Below are 21,798 nucleotides of genomic sequence, written 5' to 3'. Positions count from 1 at the left end.
TTTAAATCAAAAGATTTTCGGCTGTGTTTGGAGTTCTGTCAAACGATTGCAACTGCCCACACGTATTAACAATAAATTAGTATTGCAGTATTTTAGAACTAAAATAACCATTACTTTTACATTTACATTTTCATATCTTCTCTGACTTTCTTTCTTTCTTTTTTTTTTTTTTACATAAATGTCCAAACCGGGAGCAATCGGTTGTGTTTTAAATTCACTTCAAGTATGTGCCATTAAGTCATAGCTGGTGCTACCTGAAGAAACTGGCAGACACTTAAGTCCACATATTTAGACGAAAAACACTTTTCACATTTTTATTGTAAACGCTCAGATATTCTGACTGAATGCAACAAACTTTTCTAGTATTTGTATGTGGCCATCTTTGAAAGCCAAGAAATCTGACTACGTCTGTTAAACAAAAATGACCAGTACTTTAAACCATAGACACAATAAAAGTTATTATGGTTGTGCTTCAAACTTCATTTTGCCTTTTTGGTATTAGTTTGACAGGGCTGATCTTATACCCAGATTGCCCTGGACCACTTCACTGTCTGACTAACAAAATAAGATTTTGGAAAATGTTCTGCTACACTCCATTCCAGATGGTGGCAGTAAATGCACCAAAAGCTGGTTTGTCTGCCGCTAATCAACAACAGAAGAAGGGGACGAAAAAGTTGTGTGAAGGTAGTAACGGGCAGACAGCATGGAGGGTTCATATCAGCACGGACAGGTAGATGTTCCCCAGCATCATGTCTTCCGGGGAGGGATACAACAGCCCGCCTCAGAGCAGCCGAACCACACCGCTCCACCATGGATTCCTCCTACCGCTAACTTCCCCGCACTTCCTCCTGGGGGAGCAGGTTTCAGTACATCTCGGTTTCCCCTTCCTTATGGATACGACCCATCTTTCCCTCCGCCTAATTTTGTCTGTCCTCCACCGGGACACTTCCCGGGAATGGCGCCTCCCGCCCCTGAAAACGCGCTCCGTACCCCTGGAGTCCCTACGTTTCAGCCTGCGTCCCAGCAGCTCGGTGCCGCTCCTTTCCGGATAGACTGCGGACTCAGGCAGCGGGAGAACTACCATGATGGAGGCCTCTCCTACCGGGGCTTATCGGCCCCCCCCCAGCCTCATTCTCTGCAACGGGACAGCAGCTGGGAAACTGTAGCACACCCAGAGGATGAGGAGGAGTTGCAGAGGAGGCAGGACCGGCAGTGGTTAACCCGGTTCCTCCAGAGCCGAGGTGGACCTCCCGACAATCCGCAGGAGCAGCGGTCAGACTTCGGCTCCGTCCCCGTCTTCAAAGCGGCTCTGTACGGCACAGGTCGGCTGCTCTCCCGGCTGAAGGAGCTCTGTCTCTCTCTCCAGCACAATCTTCACTCAGACAGCGGCTGGTCTGAGTCCTATCAGATGGCTTTGCATGTGAAGAGAGAAGTTCAGGACAAAGTTCAGAAACTCACTGACTCCCAGAGTTTAGATCTACTTAAAGTTAAAGTGGCTCGCATAGCGAAGAGGAGGGCCCGGCGCCTGAGAGCCAAGAAGGACCGGCAGGTGGAGCAGGTGCTGGCAGAAGAACTCAGCACTGAGAAAGAGGCCTCCATAGACAAATGGAGGATGAGACAGATACAAAAAGTAGAAGAAAAGAAGAAGGTAATACTGTGTTTATGTAGAGAAGGATGAAGATGAGGGTTTTGCTGAATGCCTTTGGTTCTCAGGAGCAGGAGCTGAAGCTGTCTGCAGACGCCGTCCTGTGTGAGGTGAGGAGGAAGCAGGCCGATGTGAAGAGGATGCAGGACATAATGAGATCTCTGGAGAAGCTGCGCCGGCTCAGGAAGGAGGCGGCGTCCAGGAAAGGTCGGTTAATGCTGTTCTGCTGTTTATTATTGGAACAGAAATTTAAGCCATTTTCCTCAGAAATAATTCAGCTGTTGAACCGTTAAAATGTGATGGAAACTCGCTGGTGTTAAGTCAACTAGCAGATGATAGAATCAGTTTTTAAGAGACGGCACAAATCTGAGATCTGCAGAGGGACAGCTTCACCATCATTCCCCTGTTTCTCTTTTCATGTCCCAGTTAGAAAAGAAGTGAAGTTTCCAGGAGTTAGTCATATAAAAGACAACAGAAACATCCAAAATAGAAAAAAAGTAAAGTTGTTCTCAATGTTCTGCTCCAAATTTATCTAAGTTTTTAATGGTTTCTACTCCCTAAAATGGAACTTTTATCTCAGCTTATTTACCCAGATTAGTCCTCATATTTATCTGATCAAATGATCATAAAGATAAGTCAGGTCAGCTGTCATTTTACTTGGAATCTAGATACCTTTAGGTGCAGTGATGTAATTAAATCTGTGGAGGTTTAAATCTGATCAGTTCTGATCCAACAATTGGTTCCATCAAACTCAGATGGTTACAAAAGTCTGCTTTCATTTTCCATGTCAGATCTTTAAAGATATTGTTGAATATATTCCATCATCTTTATGATGAAATGTGATAAAACTCCGACTTTCATAAACAGGCTCTGTAATATTGGACATTTCGTTTTTAGGTTTTTGCACCGTTAAACCGAAGAGGCCGGCAGTGAGACGGTTTTAGGCAAAATAATGCAGAACTAAGCAAATTTACATGAAAATGTTCAAGTTCACACAGCCATATTTATGGCTCTATATTTATGGTTGTAAAAATAGAATCATAAATAACATTTAGACATTTTATCAGCAAAACAAAAGTTGATTTGGGGGTTACTGTAGTTAACAAAAGTTCTCCATTTCAGAATCATCGTTTAACTTTAACGTAATACCACTTCCAGCTATAAAATGTTTTTTGGAAGCATTTTCAAAGCTAGATCTTAAATAAGAATCTTTACTTCTTCTACTTTAAACTTTTGATCTGGTAGAAGTTGGTCTTCTAGCAGGGACCAAGCATCAAAGTGCAATAATAACAATTTAATATTCGGACTACATTTTCATGTTGTTTTATAATGCACCCCCCACGTCCAACTGTTCTTATTTTTAAGGGTTATTTTACTTAAGAAAGCACTAAATTGTTGCAACGACACAAAATGCCAGTCATTAATATCATATACCAATAATTCACTTTAAAGTTCTTGTGATGATTTCTACTATTCATACCAAGTTGCTTGTTTTGTATTTGAATTGTCTTTTATTGACTTTTCTGTTCAGTTGTATTAAATTTCCCTTTTATGTTATGAAGTATGCCTTATTACATTGTTCAGAATTTTAACAAAGTAAAAAAAAAAAAATTAAAGCAGAGGTGGTTTGTTCCTCCAGATCAGCAGACTCTTTTTGGCTCTGAAGCAAAAAATGAAAACATTTCCAAAAATCTTCTTTGATGATGACATTCAGGATCAAGTGGCTTAAAGGCTAACTCAGCAAAACTGCTGCTGTTCTAGTGAGCTGACTACAGAGCCGTAAGCGCAGCCATAACTCTGTAAGCCGTGCTGTTTACAGGGATCGGCACGGAGCTGCAGTGTGACGAGGCGTTCAGCGATCAGCTGGAGCAGCTGAGGGGCGTGATGAAGAGGAGGACGGAGCTGTACTCGGCCGAGGAGAAGGCTCTGATGGTGATGCTGGAAGGAGAGCAGCAGGAGGAGCGGAGGAGGGAGCAGGAGAGGCGAGTCCGGAAGGAGAGGGAGCGGCAGCTGGAGAGGAAGCGTAGGGTGGACTCCATGTTGTTTGGAGGTAGCAGCTCTTCCAGCCAGGCTGTCAGATTCCTCCAGGTCGGCTCTGGATCTTCATCCTCCTCCTCCTCATGGCTGTGTTTGTCTTGCAGATGAGCCTCCAGCTGACGGCGTCCTGCAGCCTTTCACCGACTACTACAGCCAGGCGGAGCACTCCCTGCAGGCGCTCATACACATCAGGTTGGGCTGCACCAGGGCCGGCCAAAGCCTTTTTAGGCACCTAGGAAGATTTTCATCTTGGGCCCCCCACATTTGGTGTCAACACCACATTGAGGTTTTATCAATATACTGTTGGCCAGATGGAAAAGCATCTGATCAACACCAGATGCTTTATCATTCCTACGCCACTCTGTATGTCCAGTGTTATTATATCTATTGATTTTAACTTTACAAGAGTAGCAAACTGAAAAAAAAAAATTCTGAAATGAGTAGTTATTTAAGCGTAATACTATTTATTTGAAAGTAATATTCAACTGATAAACACTACAGTAAACAAGTCAACAAGTTTTATATTTTAACAATTGTTCCAGCAGACTATAAAGTATAACAACTATACAGATAAAACAGAAAAGGTTTTCTTGCTGTGTGGTTGGGGCCCCACACAGACTCTTGAGGAGTCTTGCCTTGGGGCTGCTCTGGTCTTTTGCCTCTAACTTTAGATGTAGAATGAATTAACTGGTTCGTTTGACTTTTTTGCTACCAAGGTGACTGAACACCATCCAGTCGTAGCAACACTGTTTTTTTTTAGTTCTCCATCAGCAGATGTTGTGAGCTCTGTGTTGAGAGAAGGTCCTGATAAGGTGTGTTGATGTTTCAGGAGGGACTGGGACGTGTTCCTGGTGGCAGCAGATCATCCTGATGGATCCGGGGTTCCTCAGGGCTGGGTCCTGCCTGACTCCCCGTCCGACCAGAACTGGGCCTCGGCCCTGCAGGCTGCTGATGCTGACGGCCTCTGACTCATCCAATCAGCTGGATCAGACGATGAACTCGCTTTATAGTGAACACGTCTTCTTTAAAGATGGTATTTTCATTATGTGGATTCTAATTTAATGTTGCAGTCTTCCTTGGGATGGGTTTGTGTTTTTTTTTTACACCAAAATGTGTATTTTGGACATGTAGTTTGATATTTTTATTACATCATCTGGCGTAAAATGTCTACCAATTCCATGTTCATTCAGCTGTGCATTGGGACACGCTGGTGGCTTTGGAGGGATGTTTCAAAGCAACTATGTTCATTTTCTATTTTGCCAGTCTATGCGTTTGAAAATAAAGCTGAATGAAAACAATGTATTTGCCAATTTGAGTCATGCCTAAGTGGAAGTAAACTCTAAATTTTAAGTTTTTGCAAATTAAAAATAAAAAAATTTAACCCTGGTGCTCAAAGTGGCTGGATTAGAAAGAGATGAACGGTGTCTGGTTTTGCTTGTTTTGAAACCGGCCTGCAGACCTGACTGGGAACAACCCATTCTCCTCAGAGGTTTACATTTAATTAGGCATCAGAAATTAATGTCTTTTTCTGGTCGAGGTAACATGGTTATGTAAAAGTTTTAGTTTTTAGTAATTAATTTCAGAATTATGGCTGAAATCTATTAATATGGATCTGGAGGTTGTATGATCCCATTGATGGCAGTTATTATTGAGTGTAGCTAGGAGTTTATCACTACTCAAAACTTCCTCAGCGTCAGCTTGAATCAACTTGGTTTATATTTGGACACAGTTGGGTGTTTCAATAGGATAATGACCTCAAACACACATCCAGACAGGTGATGGATGGATTAAACTGGCTAATATCTCAACCCTTGTTAAAATTCGTGACTTAATAGATTCATTAGTGCCAAGAAACCTACAAACCCACCAATTGAGTAATTCACATAAGACAGAAATCTGTAGAGAAATCATAAGATTACCATGAAGACCGTCACCCTCATCTGTGCACGTTGTTGGACTAAAGCAGGTACCACTTTCTGCCAGAAGGGGGCATTCTATTATAAAAGTATTGGACTCAGCACGTACTACTGCCTGGCAGTGATACATTTCTGCCAGGCAGATGAGTTTCATCTATTTGAAGTGACTGTTAACAAAAATGTAAACTTGTACGGAAATAAATGTGGTGCTCTAAGCGCAATGTGTTTTCAAATCTTTTAAAGAAGGTTTTTTAGAGTTTACCATGTAACATAAAGTCAGAAAATTACAGAAACTTGATTCTTGTCACCTAATTACTGAAATTCTAATTAATAAAATGAACAGCAAAATGTTAGTAAACATGGGATGCTGTCTGATATGCGCTCTGTGCCTCCTAATGGGGTTAACTGAGGTTAATGGATTAGAGGTTCAGCTGCTTCTGACAGAAGAGGGAGGTTTCACTCCAGCTTCACACAGCGATTCACTGAGGCACAGAGAACTCACAGGTAGGTTCCCTCTTCATGCTGGTTTTGGATCATGCGTAACTGATTATTTTCAAGAATTACTTTTCTATGAAATTTCTGTGCTTTTTGTGGATAATCATCTTTTACGTCTATTTGCTTTGCTTGCTTCAGAATAAAAGCTCACAGGAACAAGAACTTAGAAAGTAATGTTACAAAACTCCTGAGTCTCAAAGTCTTGGAATCCTTTTGCTGACTGTGTGCTATTGGTTGACAGTGCAGAGGTAGAGAAATAAGTTCATTGTTATGACTGCTGAATCTGGAAAATATTGTTGTGATTTTTCTGTTAAGTTCAACTCTGAGTGAGGCGAGGTGAAATGTTCCTTCATCAAAGCCTGATGTCTCCTAGGACACTCAGTAGAGTTACTGAAAAGTACAGAAGCGTATCACTGCCAGTCAGACACTTTAGGATGACAGTTATATTTTTATAATGACATGAAAATATATCCCTCTGAAAGATTACTACTTCTTAAAAAGGCACAGAGATTTAAGACACATTAAAACAAGAGCGTTTCTTGTTATAACGCAGTGGTTCCCAAAGTGTGGGGCGGGCCCCCTAGGGGGGGCGCAGGAAGCGGTATGGATGAATGGAAAAAAAAACCCAAAAAACAATAAAACAGTTACGCAAAAGTGTTTCACTGTAAAGGTGGTTTGTAGTGTGTTTTGTTGCAATCTGAAGTGTGAAATAAACTTCAGAGGAGTTTGAAAACAAAATATGTGTGTAGGTTTATGTCTGGCTGAACGATGTGTGTGCCCAGTTGATTCTTTTTTTCTACTTTGGGGAGGATTTTATTGTAATCCATAGAGGGGCTTAGAAAATATTTGGGAAGGGGGGGCAGACGAAAAACTTTGGGAACTACTGCTGCTCCTGATAGTGAAAAGACTCCAAAAATAGTGGTGAGTATTTACCACACTTTGCATAATGCTTGCTGGAAGAACTAAAATTTTATTAAAACCTATTTGAAAAAAATCAAGATGATAACACTATGTCTGGTGTTACAGTGTAGTCTGTGTAAACGGGGTTTTGTAATGTACATTTGCAATGTAATGTTTTGTACAGACCTTTAAAGAAAATCTTGTTCTGGTTTAGCTTTAAATGAGCTTCTCTGTTAGCACCAGGATTTGCATGTCAAAGACAACACATTAAGCTCAAGAAACATGTTTCCTCTGCTGTTGGAAGTCCTGCACCATCTGCTCTGGGTCTTATTCTCACTACAGCACATGTCTGATTAACTTTCAGTGGACAGAAGGAGCAGAAGCTGAGCATCTGCTCTGACGTCACTGCACATAAATACTTACGTGTGAAATGTTTATGTGGCTTACTCTCTTGTCACCGATACAATGCCGTAAACTTGCATAGTATCTAATAGGAGTACATGGCTTTTATTCTTCACCAAACCAATAAAGGAATGTATGAGTGAAATCAGTCAGGGTTCCTGGGAAAGAAAACTGATTTAGACCTCAGCTTTCCTCTGTACTCTGGCATCTTGTAAACAACTACACTTTTTTTGCCATCTGTTAACTTGGACATCGCTACTGAACTGAAAAATAACTTCTAAACACCTCTTTCGGGGACTTTAATATTTGCTCATTCTGTAAACATCTATTTCCTTGGTAGAGTGAGGTTAGAGAGGACATGTTTGCTTGGTTAGGAACAGACTGGACTCATCAGAATCCTCCCGGCTTTAAGGTTCACAACACAAGCAGAGCACAAGCTTCCTGTTTACAAATATATGCATATTGGCCAAGCAAATCCCACCCCCATCCTATATAACACACACATACCCCCCCACCCCCCCCCACCCCCCCACACACACACATATGTTTGTTTCTCTATCGTTGCAAAAAAATTTTATTGACTTCCATTCATTTCTACAACATAATCCTGATCCTGACACTGATCATTCCAGTACATGCTTAACCCTAAGCCTAACCAAATATCATTTCACACTTTAGTCCTAACCCTAACCCATAAAACAGAATTTCCTCTCAATGTAATATGTGTTATGAAAATAGTCCCTGCAATGTATTAAATAAATAATACAAACACAAACAAACTGTTAAAATGGTGACAAGTGTTTTGGAGATATAGGTTTAAAACAATGCCAGTTAACTGTGTTTACAAGATGGGTGTACTCTTTCCACATCCTGTGTGTGTGTGTGTGCGCGCGTGTGTGTGCGCGTGTGTGTGTGTGCGTGTGCGTGGGTGTGTGTGTCTCAGTGAACTGAATAGGATGGAAGGTCTTCCACTGAAGATGCCCCAGGCTGTCGTCTTACAAGAAGTAAAAGATGATGTCAAAGTGACAATGCCTGATTACCTCAGCATATTACGAGAAACAGCGGTACGGATTCTTTCTTTACTCTGTGTGTTTCTGTGTTTCATTTGTTTGCTTGTTCAGTGTTTCATGCAGCTCTGGGCATGCTAGAGAACAGAATTTTATCTAGCCTCTGAGGAAAATTTAGCTTACATGACATGGCCCATGTCATCAGAATGTGAACCAAATTTCACTGTATTTTACACTAAGACTGAAGACTCCGATGATGTATAATAACTTTGGACTACGTGTTCCCTCGCCCGGACGCGGGTCACCGGGGCCCCACTCTGGAGCCAGGCCTGGAGGGGGGGCACGACGGCGAGCGTCTGGTGGCCGGGCTTTTACCCATGCTGGGTAAAAGCTGCTGGGGGACTTCAACGCTCACGTGGACAATGACAGTGAGGCCTGGAGGGGCGTGGTTGGGAGGAACGGCCCCCGTCCCCGTCTGAACTCGAGTGGTGTTCTGTTGTTGGACTTCTGTGCTCGTCATGGATTGTCCATAACGAACACCATGTTCAAGCATAAGGGTGTCCATATGTGCACTTGGCACCAGGACACACTAGGCCGCAGTTCGATGATCGACTTTGTCATCGTTTCATCGGACCTGCGGCCGTATGTCTTGGACACTTGGGTGAAGAGAGGTGCAGAGCTGTCCACTGACCACTACCTGGTGGTGAGTTGGCTCCGCTGGTGGGGGAGGATGCCGGTCAGACCTGGCAGGCCCAAACGTGTTGTGAGGGTCTGCTGGGAACGTCTGACGGAATCCCCTGTGAGACGGAGCTTTAACTTCCATCTCCAGCAGAACACGTCCCGGGGGAGGTGGGGGACATGGAGTCTGAGTGGACCGTGTTCCGTGCCTCCATTGTCGAGGCGGCTCATCTGAGCTGTGGCCGCAAGGTTGTCGGTGCCTGTCGCGGTGGCAACCCTCAAACCCGTTGGTGGACACCTTCGGTGAGGGAAGCCGTCAGGCTGAAGAAGGAGTCCTATCGGGCCTTTTTGGCCTGTGGGTCTCCGGAAGCAGCTGATGGGTACCGGGTGTGGGAGGAGTTTGGAGAGGCCATGGAGAAAGACTTCCATACGGCTTCGAGGCGATTCTGGTCCACCATCCGGCGTCTCAGGAGGGGGAAGCAGTGCAGCACCAACACTGTTTACAGTGGGGATGGTGTGCTGCTGACCTCAACTCGGGATGTTGTGGGCCAGTGGGCAGAATACTTCGAAGACCTCCTCAATCCCACCGACATGCCTTCTATTTTGGAAGCTGAGCCTGGGGACTCTGGGTTGGGCTCTCCAATCTCTGGGGTCGAGGTCGCCGAGGTGGTCAAAAAGCTCCTCGGTGGCAGGGCCCCGGGGGTGGATGAGATCCGCCCGGAGTTCCTCAAGGATCTGGATGTTGTAGGGTTGTGTTGGCTAACGCGACTCTGCAATATCGCATGGACATTGGGTGCAGTGTTCCCCTGGATTGGCAGACCGGGTTGGTGGTCCCCTTGTTCAAAAAGGGGGACTGGAGGGTGTGCTCCAATTATAGGGGGGTCACACTCTTAAGCCTCCCTGGCAAGGTCTATTCGGGGGTTCTCGAGAGGAGGGTCCGTCGGATTGTCGAACCTTGGATTCAGGAAGAGCAGTGTGGTTCTGGTTCTGGTCGTGGAACACTGGACCAGCTCTACACCCTCAGCAGGGTCCTGGAGGGTGCATGGGAGTTCGCCCAACCAGTCTACATGTGTTTTGTGGACTTGGAGAAGGCGTTCGACCGTGTCCCTCTGGGAGCCCTGTGGGGGGTTCTCCGGGAGTATGGGGTACCGGGCTCCTTGATACGGGCTGTCAGGTCTCTGTATGACCGGTGTCAGAGTCTGGTCCACATTGCCGGCAGTAAGTCGGGCTCGTTTCCGGTGAGAGTTGGACTCCGCCAGGGCTGCCCTTTGTCACCGATTCTGTTCATTACTTTTATGGACAGAATTTCTAGGCGCAGCCAGGGTGTTGAGGGGATCCGTTTTGGTGGCCTTAGGATTGCATCTCTGCTTTTTGCTGATGATGGGGCCCTTTTGGCTTCATCGGGACGTGATCTGCAGCTCTTGCTGGAGCGGTTCGCAGCCGAGTGTGAAGCGACTGGGAAGGCGATCAGTGCCTCCAAATCCGAGGCCATGGTCTTGAGCCGGAAAAGGGTAGAGTGCCTTCTCCAGGTCAGGGGGGGTGTCCTGCCCCAAGTGGAGGAGTTTAAGTATCTCGGGATCTTGTTCGCGAATGGGGGAAGAAGGGAGCGGGAGATCGACAGGCGGATTGGTGCAGCGTCTGCCGTCAAGCGGGCGTTGTACCGGTCCGTCGTGGTGAAGAGAGAGCTGAGCCAAAAAGCGAAGCTCTCGATTTACCGGTCGATCTACGTTCCCACCCTCATCTATGGTCATGAGCTTTGGGTCATGACCGAAAGAACGAGATCACGGATACAAGCGGCCGAAATGGGTTTTCTCCGCAAGGTGGCTGGGCTCTCCCTTAGAGATAGTGTGAGAAGCTCAGTCATCCGGGAGGGACTCAGAGTAGAGCGGCTGCTCCTTGACGTCGAGAGGGGCCAGTTGAGGTGGCTGGGGCATCTGGTCAGGATGCCTCCTGGACGCCTCCCTGGTGAGGTGTTCCGGGCACGTCCCACCGGGAGGAGACCCCGGGGAAGACCCAGGACACGTTGGAGGGACTATGTCTCTCGGCTGGCCTGGTAACGCCTTGGGATTCCTCCAGAGGAGCTGGAAGAGGCTGGGGAGAGGGAAGTCTGGGCCTCCCTTCTGAGGCTGCTACCCCCGCGACCCGACCCCGGATAAGCGGAAGAAGATGGATGGATGGATGGATTTACACTAAGAATGGATACAATTTTGCTAAACAATGAAAATAAAGACAGAAGCCACATGATTTCCCTTAATGGGGTTAACAAAAAGTCAGTCAATTTTAAAAGTTCATACCTCCAGTTAAACAGGTAGTAAAAGGTTGCATATTGTTTCCTGATATTACAGTACGAGTTCAGCTTGGAGAACTGGGTGTTAACTGGCTTACAGAACGGCCCCATCCACCATCAGCGGCCTCAGCCATTCACCTCTCCAGCCGAATTTTTACCATCTTGTCCTCCGTACTGGATGATGTTCAGCAGCCCACAGCAGAGTCGTCTGGCCAGCCGCCACAGTTCTGACTTTTGGGAACCAAACCCTCGACAACGCTCCCACAGCCTCAACCCTGCTGTACTTCGCACCACCTTCGCCATCTCAGACTGGGAGGATGAAGGAGGAAGTACTGCGCAGGAAGCCAAGGAAAACCTGACATCTAAAGCTTGTTTGAAGGAAGAGCACCCAGCTGCTTCATGTCAGAGCGGTCAAAGAAAAGCACAGAGAGCCTTCATCCCAGACCTGCTGAATCCTCCGTCCTGCCTGAGCAGCCTCCCCCACAAGCGCAGGAAGAACCTCCGGCAGTGTTCTGTCTCTGGGACGGACATGTCCAAAAATCAAGAGTCCAACACGGACAGTCAGCCTCTGAGCTCATTCTCATACAAAGCTCCCAACACCAGGACCCTTACCACCAACAAATACACTGACAACCATAAAACAGCAGATATGGTAAGACATGCTCTTCATATTACATCTAAACAACTTGATCATTTGTGGGAAAAAGTACTTCTATCTTTCAGCTGAGACAGCCATTATTATGTGTGTGAATTAGGACATAAACATACATGCACTGAGTTTTTATTCTTTACAGTATAATTTGCTATTTGCAAACATTGTCCATCATTACCGTTAATTCAGCTAAAAGTCAGTCTCAGAGCTCATTACCACGCTCATCCAAATGAGGATTTTTATTGCTTTTTTTGCACAATATGAGAACATAACCATACTATAAAGCACTCCACACCAAGTCAACGTAGAAATGATTGATGATGACACGGGTTACTTTTTCAATAATTTTCAGTAAGATTAGAGAGATTAATGGATATAGGGAAAGCTAAAAGTCTCACAATATGCTTTGCAAAGACTTCAATTAAACTTAAAACCAGACATTTCACCACTAGATACTAAACACTTACATATTTACCAGGTTCTGAACTTAGCCATAGACTAACTTGGTCCAGTTCAGATGTAACTCCGTTCTGTTCATATGTCCTGTCTTCATATATCTTCTCTCTGCTTTGTGTTAAATTATGTCCAGGAGTTTTTTGTAACTGTCTAATCTGCATGGAACAAAATATGCACTGGTCAACAATCATGGATTCACTCCAGTGGGTACAGCATCTTATGAACAACAGCTTTTCACCTTAGCATCAAACCAGTGGATATTTTTAAAGTCTGTATTAATCCATTGCACTGTTACTAAATCCACAAATTTACAACATGCAATTCATTAGGATTCTGACTGATATCAGTACATATAATAGTGACCCAATGACCAAATTTACCAGCTAGCCCAGGGTATGAGGGCCAGTGCTTTTTCATGAGAGCACAGAACAAAAGAATAAAACAAACAAACAAAAAAAAGAACAGGCAATATTTCATAGTCTAATATATCAAGTGAGCCACTTGCATGTCTGCAACTACAGGTTGGAGACCCCTGGAATAATACGGCTGAGGTTAAAAGTGCAATTAATCATTAAAGTAAAGCTATGACGGTAAAAATGGTCCACTCCTTTCAGTACAGGACCAGTACTGCAGGGACCCTGGCCCCTGTGGCCCCCCTGTGTAGAACCGCCCATGCCAGGAATAGGGGTTGAACGACTACATATTTTTTAAGGTCGACTACATCATGATAATAGTCGAGTCGATGTCGAGTAGTCGCGGTGACGTCACAGTGACGTAAGCGCAAAAACCCTTCACAACTACTTGGAGGCTTTATTAGCTATTTTCACGGCAAATATTGACCCCCCGCCCACCCCCTCCCACACACACACACACACACACACACACACACACACACTCCCCTTCTCCTGCTTTTACTAAGTCTATTATGGAGAATTAAAAGAGCAATAAACAGATCATTCTTCCTGAGCAGCGGGGAAAATGTTGTTGCACAAAGTCGGGTCTGACTGTTTTTTTCTAAACACCGGCTGATGCTGATGATCTCTGGATAGTTACTATAGGAGTCAAATGATCACACTGACTACATGGTGCTTTTGGAACATCACAAGCCAAACTTGTTATGAACGGATCCCGTTTGGTTACAGCTGAATTCAACGAAACCACCTGCTTCTCCTCCGCCCGATGCGCGGCAGGAAGCTCTGCTGACTCAGCAGATTGAACGATTTAAGATATTTTCTAGTCAACGTCAACATGATAAAAGTCGAGTCGATGTCGAGTTGACTAGTCGTTGTGACGTCATAGCAACGCAAGACGCAAAGCTTTGGAGTAACGTACAGGCTTTATTACCCGTTTTCACGGAAAAATACGGCATTTACACAGAACAGCAATAAATGAAACAACAAAACATCGGGATAGTTTATGATAAATAATAAGTTGCTGGGAAACCAACATTCAAAAGGAAACGCACATCTTTTAGATGGCATTACCACAGATCTTTATTTAATCAGGAACATAACATCATAATGTATTAGTTAGATCGTCGTGACAAAGACACTCGCGAGCCGGCTAAGTGACATCCTTAGCGGGAAGGGGGCGAGTTTTAGACGGCTCGTGTTTTGTAGTTGACTGCAGCTGCAACTCCATCTCCTTTTAAAAACACTGTAAAACCACAAATATGCATCCATCTACATATCATTTAAACTAATGTATTAACTTATTTTTCTTGTGTCTTGTGATGTTTACTGTGCTGTCAGATCAGCACAGGCTGTCACATGACTGCGACTAGTCGACATGAAATGTAAAAACTCGCGAGACTAGTCGACTAATTGGTTCAACCCCTAGCCAGGAATAATAAAAGAATAATAAAAGAATAATAAAAGAGGAAGGACAGTTACGATGCTTTACCATCATGATAATATCAGTGAACTTCTTGTCTGTCTCTCTCAGAATGTCAACATGACCCCTGTGCCCTTTGCCCTTGTCACAACTAACTACCAAAAGGAAGTGCTGTTTCCACCATAATACAGAAACTCAAATGAAAAGTAGTGACAGCTGAAGTCATGACTTTAAACTCTGTTTCATTTACTCTGGTAAAAGTTAATCAACTCATGATTCCACATCCTGTTGTCTGAACACAACTAAACCAGCTTCTGCTCTCTGAGAGCTAACATCAACAAAGCTTCTGTTTTAAATACATATTCAGTTCCTTGAGAACAAATCAGGACAGTTTAACATGGAGAAAGTCTCTGTCAGCGAGGTTTTTCTAACTAACTGTTTCACTTGTTTCTGTCAAATGAGCAGCTGAGACTCATCATAACAGATCCTTTACAGGTTAGCATAAATCTGCTCCGTTAACAGATTTACTCTGAATATCTTTATCAGATGACCTTTTGAATTTCTTTAGAGCTGCAATTTAAATCCAATCCCAACAAATTCTGTTTTCTTCACAGTTTCAAATGCTGGAAAAATTCTGCTTGGATGTCATCACTTAACATTTAGTCATTTAAAGATTAAATTAGTTCTCAGCATCTATTTTTATTTTTCTTAGCAACTTTAAAATGCTTCCATGGTGTAAAAATAGACTTGGTAAAGCCTAGGAGCAGACATGTTACCACCTTGATCAGGATTACAGTGTGTGACTTGTCTCCTTCCACTGCTGTGTGACGCTCTGACCTGCAGTCAGGGTTCTGGAAAATATGAGTTGTCAAAGCCATGATTTCATAACTAACAGCTGTCTGCTGCATTTTCCAGATGCGTCTCAGACCAAACTGCTGCAGAGCTCACCTCAGAGCCTCTCCATGCGGGAGCCTGAGCTCTGCTCTGGACTCGTCTGTGGAGCTCCTGTCAGCTCTGAGTCCAGAGGAGAGAGAGCTGCTCAGGGTCATCACTGGCCGGGGATACCCCCTCCGCACTGCCATCATTGCCCTGCAGAGGGCAGGACAACAGACCCCAGATCAGGTTAGTGTCAAAATGATCTTACCAGGTAAGGAATCAACCACTAAGGCTGAAACAGGAGATTGCCAACTCATGATGTCTGTTTATGCAAAACCTTTTAAAAGTCCTGACTCTATATTTAGAACCAAATCGGCCAGACATCTGGTAATCTTTAAAGTGGTCTTGATCAGTAAGTTTCCAGGATTCCTGTAAGTCCTTTCAAATCTGGAAATAGAAAACAGAAGAGCACAAAGCAGTAGTGGATATGGGTTGTGGGAGGTGAAACAGAAATACTGTATACTAAGCCACTTTAAGCCAGTTTAAAAATAGTCAAGACTTCCACAGCTTGTGTGTTTTCCCATGACATGAAAAGCCCTTTGCTCTGAGAGGAGAGACAGTCAAACTGCAGGACATACTGGAACATACTGGGACAACAGGACAGGAACTTATGGGAGACATGGAAACTTATACCATAAAACGGTTTCATGAATAAAGTTTAATTGAAACATGTTTATTATTTCCTTTACATTTCTTCACATCTCATCTTTAACTCATTTTTTCTCCATGGGAAACAAAACTGAGACTACTCATTTAATGTTTTCTGGTGGAGTTTCACCAACATGAAGCTCAGAAAGTCAGCAGGCAGGCAGTGGCCAGACTGATCCGCCTCGTCTCGTCTCAGACTAAAATATCCATGATATTGATACCAAGTCAATAAATAATACTGTGGTACGAACGATACTTTAGTTTCATATCTCTTCTTAAAATTAAATTTTATTATTGTATTGCAATTCCTCAACTCAACCTCAAAAAATTTTTTTTTAGGATTTACTCTCAAATGGCATTTATTTCACAATTTTTGTAAGAAAAAAAACGCACACCTATCATGTTAATATGTTTGAATGTGTTTCTGTTTGCAGATCCTGAGTTACCTGGTTGCGTGTGATCACCTGTGTCAGCTGGGCTATGACATGGCGCAGGTGGAAGAAGCCCTGGAGATGTTTCAGAACTGTGAAACAAAGGTAAGCAGCGTATGAATCCTGGAGACTTGACTCAATTCAACACTCGACTCATTTCAACTTCTTCCTGTTTAGGCAGAGGAGTTCCTCCTCCTCCTGACTCAGTTCAATGAGATGGGCTTCCAGCCACACACCGTCAAAGAAGTGCTGCTTGTCCATGAGAATCACAGAGAGCGGGCGCTTGAGGAGCTGATGATGCGTGTGGCGTGACGGCACGGCTCCATGCAGCTCGTTTCAAACTGGAGAGTGGGTTTTAGGCAGTGGGTTTTGGTTGTGTTCAGTAATGCTGTGTTCATGATTGTCATATTATTTTTTTGTTCTAAAGCACTTAAACGCTCAGCATGTCACAGTGAGTTTTGGGACAGTTTTATTTTGTAGAAGTTATTTTAAGAAGCATAAAAACAAAACCATGAATTATTGCGTTGTATCTAAAAGCAAAGAAGGTCCAGATGTCATTTTATTTATCTCCATTTAGCTCTCCTGCCTGTGTTTGATGTTCATTGGTTTGACCGACTGCAGAGTGAGGGGTCTGGGTTGTTCAATCAAAGTGGACCTGCAGCTGCATCCAGCAGGCGCAATGACTTCCTTTTTAAATTCTTTGGTTTATACTTCAGATCAATGTTACACTACAAAATGCAGCTCATTAATGAAGCCCACCTGATGGGGCCACTCTTTAGAGACAGTTTACATGGGCAGCAGCCCAGGGCCCTAAAGTGTTGTTTTTTTCTTTTTCATTTAATGGAAGGGTCTTTTGAAACATTTCACTTTATATAAAAGTCATAGACTTAAATCATGTGAGTTGTATTATTTTAGGATTTTTAGACTGTAAACATTGACCAAGGAGTTATTGACTATAGGACGTATTTAACCGAGCAAGCATCTGGTCATACCAGCTGATGTATATAGGGTTATATTATTTACTGTAATTTGCATTAGCAAAATATTTCTTTGTTAGCAGATAGGGCACCAAAGCTGGCTGCACCCCAGGGCCCACATCCTTTTAAATCCAGCCCTGGTCATTAATGACTTTCCACGTCTACAGTCAGTCTACAGAAAATACAAACTCCATCAGCTCAAGAGTCAGTACATATGAATGATTTAGTTTATACCAGCATTTAAAATGATTATTACAGATGAATTATTATCACCACAGCAATGAAGGGGTGAAAACCGAAAGCTGCTTAAATATTTATTCAGTCTTTTTCTCTTTGGTTTGCTCTGATCAGTTGCTCTCCGTGCTGTCTGCAGGACGTAGGCTAAGAGTGTTTTGTCATTTCTTTGAACACTGAACCATTGCCACACAGCACCAAGAAAGCACCCAGTGTCAACTTTTCTATTTTTACTTCTTCTTTGTATAATACCTAACAGTGCAGAACCTGTTCCACATTTAGATCTGAATCATTTTCGAACCTGATAAATACCAGATATTGGTCATACGTTCTGACATGGAAAATCCAAACCTTGAAGCAGGGTGTACTTTCTTTTTATCAAGGCTGTCTGTGCTGGATGATGATGATGAGCTCACAGAGTATAAATTCCCAAATTGCTGTAAATGCTTTCATCTTAACTGTAATTTTGAATCACAACTAAAACATGTTCAAATATAAAAACTGCATCTTCTGATTGAATTCAATGACTTCTTTATTTTTTTTATGCTTGTATACTAAATCATGTATTTATACAAAATAAATACCCGAAGAAATAAAATGTTGCTACTGTAGCTACTTTAGTTTAACAGACAGAAAAGTGAGGGCTTCTCTGGGAGGCTGGTGTTTTGGCATCCCTACTGGTTGCCATGGGAGATTCAAGGATTTCTCAAACATGCATGAAAGAATCAAAGCAACATAAAACTACAACATATAACATAAAACTGAACTCAACACAACACATTTTAAGCTGTGACAGGAGAAAGTACCCAACACACAAAATTCCATGATCATCCGTCATATTAGTTCAGTCTTTTTCTCATTGTTCAGCTATGAACATTAATATAATCTAATATATTATCTAATTTCTGCAGTCTGACATAGACTTCTTGATTTTTTTTCTCTTAGTGTTGATTGATGGAGGAATTTACTGGGATGTCCACTCCTGTGGAGACTGAAGTCTGGGTTGCTTTCCACTCATGAATAACTTTCCTCTCTGTGGAATGATGATCTTTACATAGATCAGAAATGGTTTTTCACAAAGCTAAAATGTTCTATGTGAAACATTCTTCAAAACGTCTTCAGTGTAACTAGCAGGACTTAGCACATTATTCAAAAATGTGATGTGAAAACTTAAATTATCAACATGCTTCAGATATTATTGAACTGTTTTTCCATCAAAAAGTTTCTTTGACTCCACTTGATGAAATCCGTGATCCGTGTTTCACATCATACTACTCTGGAACAATCCTACTCCAACAAGTTTTTCATTCTGACTGCTTATTAGTGCTCCACAAAAGCCAACTTCAGAATTTCTCTTCAGAAGTCATAGGAGCACTGTAAAGGCAGGGTGGGAACAATATGTTTGTCTCTAAAGCTTCCTTCTGAAGTTTGATCCAAACATCTATCCCTGAGAGAGACGGTGTGCTTAGGAAGCCTCATCTGGAACGTGTAGATGGATCCAACCCGACCGAAACCTTCCATCTCACACTTTCGCCTCCACTGGGTCTTCTCCACCGTGTACTCAGTGGTAACATGTCTACTAAGGGTGAACACTGAATCGCCCCTGACCACAGCGGTGAACAGAGAGCCTTTGCTGTTGCAATAGTTACCGGACATGGCCGTCCACTGACCTGAGGTCAGGTTGTAGCAGTCCATCACGCAAAGCAAAAAGTCCTCAGCTGGTCCATTCCGCATCATGTACAGATTATCCCTGTGGCCCACCATGTAAAGTCCATAGCTCTGCTGGCGGATGAGGGTTGTGACCAAAACCCAGCGGTCGTCCTCTGGGATGTACTCATGGACCTCCGTGGCCCCTTTCCCTCTCCAGAGACAGATGAAGATCCTGTTCATGGCTACAGCCGACACAACGGATGCTGCCTGGCAGGGCAGGGCTGAGACGAAGCCCCAGCTCCCCTCAGACGTCCGAAGTTTCTCCACCGATGACAGATCTTTCATGTTGAACGTCCCCCCTAAGGCATAGAGACATCCCTCATGACCAATCAGTGTGAAGCTGTAGCGCAGCTGCTGCGGACCACAGACTGTGGACCAAGTATCATCTGTAGGGTTGTAGCAGAACCCGGCCTCCACAACCCTCTTACTGACATCATGCACTCCTCCTATGATGTACAGTTTGTTGTCAAGGACAGCCACACCTGCCATGGTGGTGCTGGTGCTCAGTGGCAGTTGAGTGAGGGTCCTCCACTTCCTGTGTTCCTCATCCAGATAGCAAATTGTTCTCTGGACATCATGTAGCAGCTCTGAGGATGGAGAGTGGCTGCACACGGCCATGTAGCTGCTCGGGGAAACAGACTCCACGTACTCCACCATCTGGCTGGGTAAGGCGTGCGCATCCTCCTTCAGATCAGCATACATGTCCCTGATGAATAAGGCCGAGTGGTGGGACAGCTCCCACACCCCGTAGACAGCAGCTGTGTGATACATAAGCAAACAGTTTTCAGAGCTGATGATGTTCATCATGTGTTTGGTCAGAGCTGGTACCTGGAGAAAAGCTGTGCATTCAATAGATTCAACAATCTGGTCACAGTTGAGCATGGGCCGCTCCCCCTGCAGCACCCGCAGCAGCACCAGGAACCCCTGAACGCCAACGCTTCGCAGCTGTACCTCTTCCTGCTGGCATTCTCTCATTCCAGACTGGAACAACGCTCTGAAGTACTCACAGTTGTCTGCCATGACGGTTCTGTCCACGCTGAAAATATTGCCGTTGACGTTGACCCTCACCCTCTCTGCTGCCTCACCATGTCCCTGGCAGCTGCTGGCCGCCATTACTTTCTGCTGCAGCTCCCTACCAAACGCTCATTCATTTAAAGCAGTTCAGTCTGTTTTAAAATCCAACCACACGCGCAACTTGTTGAACTACCAAAGACAGTATTCTCTCTGTATCTGTTGAGAGCACACTCTATACATAGCAGCAGCAGATGCAGAGGTGTGACACAGTCCAAGACCAAATGTAACCTGAGTGGAGAAGTGAGCTGGATGGTGTAATGGTGGCTGGAAATCAATAATGATTCCCTCTTTGTTTGTGGAACAGCTGAAGATTTGACCTTGAGCATCAAGCCAAGTCGATGAGACAATGGTTGACTCCTCTGGGAGTCATACCACACATGCCACCACTTCAACACCCAATCTGTTCACAGGACAGCTGTGCTGTCAGGTTTATGGCTCATCTTCTACTGAGACACAGAGAGCTGTGGTGGAACATTTTATTATGAGGTTTTACATTATGACTTTGATCATATGATCAGCTGGTTATGTTATGTTACTCTGATAATAAACTCTCACCAAATCAACCTGTCTGGGTGATAATTGAAGATGCCCCGATATAATATTAATATCTGTGTCAATCCCGATGTTGAAAACATTTCTAGGTCAGGTATTGGTGACAATGTGCCTGATCCACAATGGTGGATCTATTGAGTCTAATTCTATGCTTTGTTCTCTAGTGGCATCTTGCTTTATTTATTTTTTACATTATATTTAGGATTTATAACTGCACTTTTAAAACCATTTCAAGTCTGTTACAGCTTATTTTTTGTCAGTTTTAGTTTCTTAATTATTTATTTTACATTGACTGTTATGCTCCTCATAGGACTTATAGACTTTACAAATGAAAGTTGTGTTGTTTTAATATGTTTGATCAAGCTTGTCAAGCTATTGGTGTATTTAAATGTGCTGTAGTGGTGCAGAGTTATCGAATAAACTTGTAATTCAGTACACTTACGTCTGAATTTCTTTTCTTTTGAACAACTATTGAGTCAAATAAGCTCTGTTACTCTGTATCAGAGCGGTATTGACTGATATTAAATCAGCTGATACCGATCCAAAATATAAAAAGTCCAACTTCTGGGTATTGTGAATTTAATTCTGCTGATATAATTCAGAGAAAAATAATTTTCAGCTAATGTATGTGTTTATCTGTTATCAGAGTGATTTGAATAAACCTGCTTGTTGACTTTATTAAGAATTTTTCAGAAGGAATTAAAAGCTGTAAGTCAAACATCACAACTGTTTTGAAGAGGAAAGTTGGAAATGTTCCTGTACAGAACCAAAACAAACAGCTGCAAAAATATCAAAACAAGGATGTCTCACATATCTATGTCACAAGCACTGAACTGTATGGAAGTATTGAGTCTGACCACGCAGCTTTGACTCAGCCGACGTTTCCATTAAGTTTATTATTTGTTTATTATTTTTCTTTGAAGCTTTT

General features: G+C 43.4%; 3 protein-coding genes across 5 annotated transcripts; 2 read left to right on the top strand and 1 right to left on the bottom strand.

Annotated features, from left to right (window-relative positions):
- The first annotated feature begins 45 nt into the window (after positions 1-45).
- Positions 46-4,980, top strand: pdcd7 (programmed cell death 7). The gene is made up of 5 exons (XM_044144093.1): positions 46-1,648; positions 1,714-1,852; positions 3,465-3,695; positions 3,787-3,874; positions 4,512-4,980. The coding sequence occupies exons 1-5, from the start codon at positions 704-706 to the stop codon at positions 4,648-4,650; spliced, it is 1,542 nt and encodes a 513-aa protein (XP_044000028.1). The 5' UTR covers positions 46-703; the 3' UTR covers positions 4,651-4,980.
- Positions 4,981-8,351: 3,371 nt separating this feature from the next.
- On the top strand, positions 8,352-17,961 carry ubap1lb (ubiquitin associated protein 1-like b). The gene is made up of 5 exons (XM_044098378.1): positions 8,352-8,459; positions 11,426-12,019; positions 15,224-15,430; positions 16,327-16,428; positions 16,501-17,961. The coding sequence occupies exons 1-5, from the start codon at positions 8,352-8,354 to the stop codon at positions 16,633-16,635; spliced, it is 1,146 nt and encodes a 381-aa protein (XP_043954313.1). The 3' UTR covers positions 16,636-17,961.
- Positions 17,962-18,070: 109 nt separating this feature from the next.
- Positions 18,071-20,452, bottom strand: kbtbd13a (kelch repeat and BTB domain containing 13a). 3 transcript variants are annotated; one of them, XM_044144072.1, is made up of 2 exons: positions 19,727-20,452; positions 18,071-19,543 (listed from the first exon to the last, which is right to left on the bottom strand). In XM_044144072.1, exons 1-2 carry the CDS (start codon positions 20,355-20,357, stop codon positions 18,891-18,893), a joined length of 1,284 nt encoding a protein of 427 aa, XP_044000007.1. In that variant the 5' UTR covers positions 20,358-20,452; the 3' UTR covers positions 18,071-18,890. The 3 variants fall into 3 exon arrangements, with proteins under 3 accessions (XP_044000007.1, XP_044000015.1, XP_043999997.1); XM_044144080.1 differs by having other exon boundaries at positions 18,071-20,002; positions 20,252-20,452; XM_044144062.1 differs by having other exon boundaries at positions 18,071-20,452.
- Positions 20,453-21,798: the final 1,346 nt, after the last annotated feature.

The sequence above is a fragment of the Gambusia affinis genome, linkage group LG02 (assembly GCF_019740435.1).
Source record: "Gambusia affinis linkage group LG02, SWU_Gaff_1.0, whole genome shotgun sequence".
Lineage (NCBI taxonomy): Eukaryota > Metazoa > Chordata > Actinopteri > Cyprinodontiformes > Poeciliidae > Gambusia > Gambusia affinis.
Note: the sequence above shows the minus strand (reverse complement) of the source record. Positions and strands in the feature narration are given on the sequence as shown.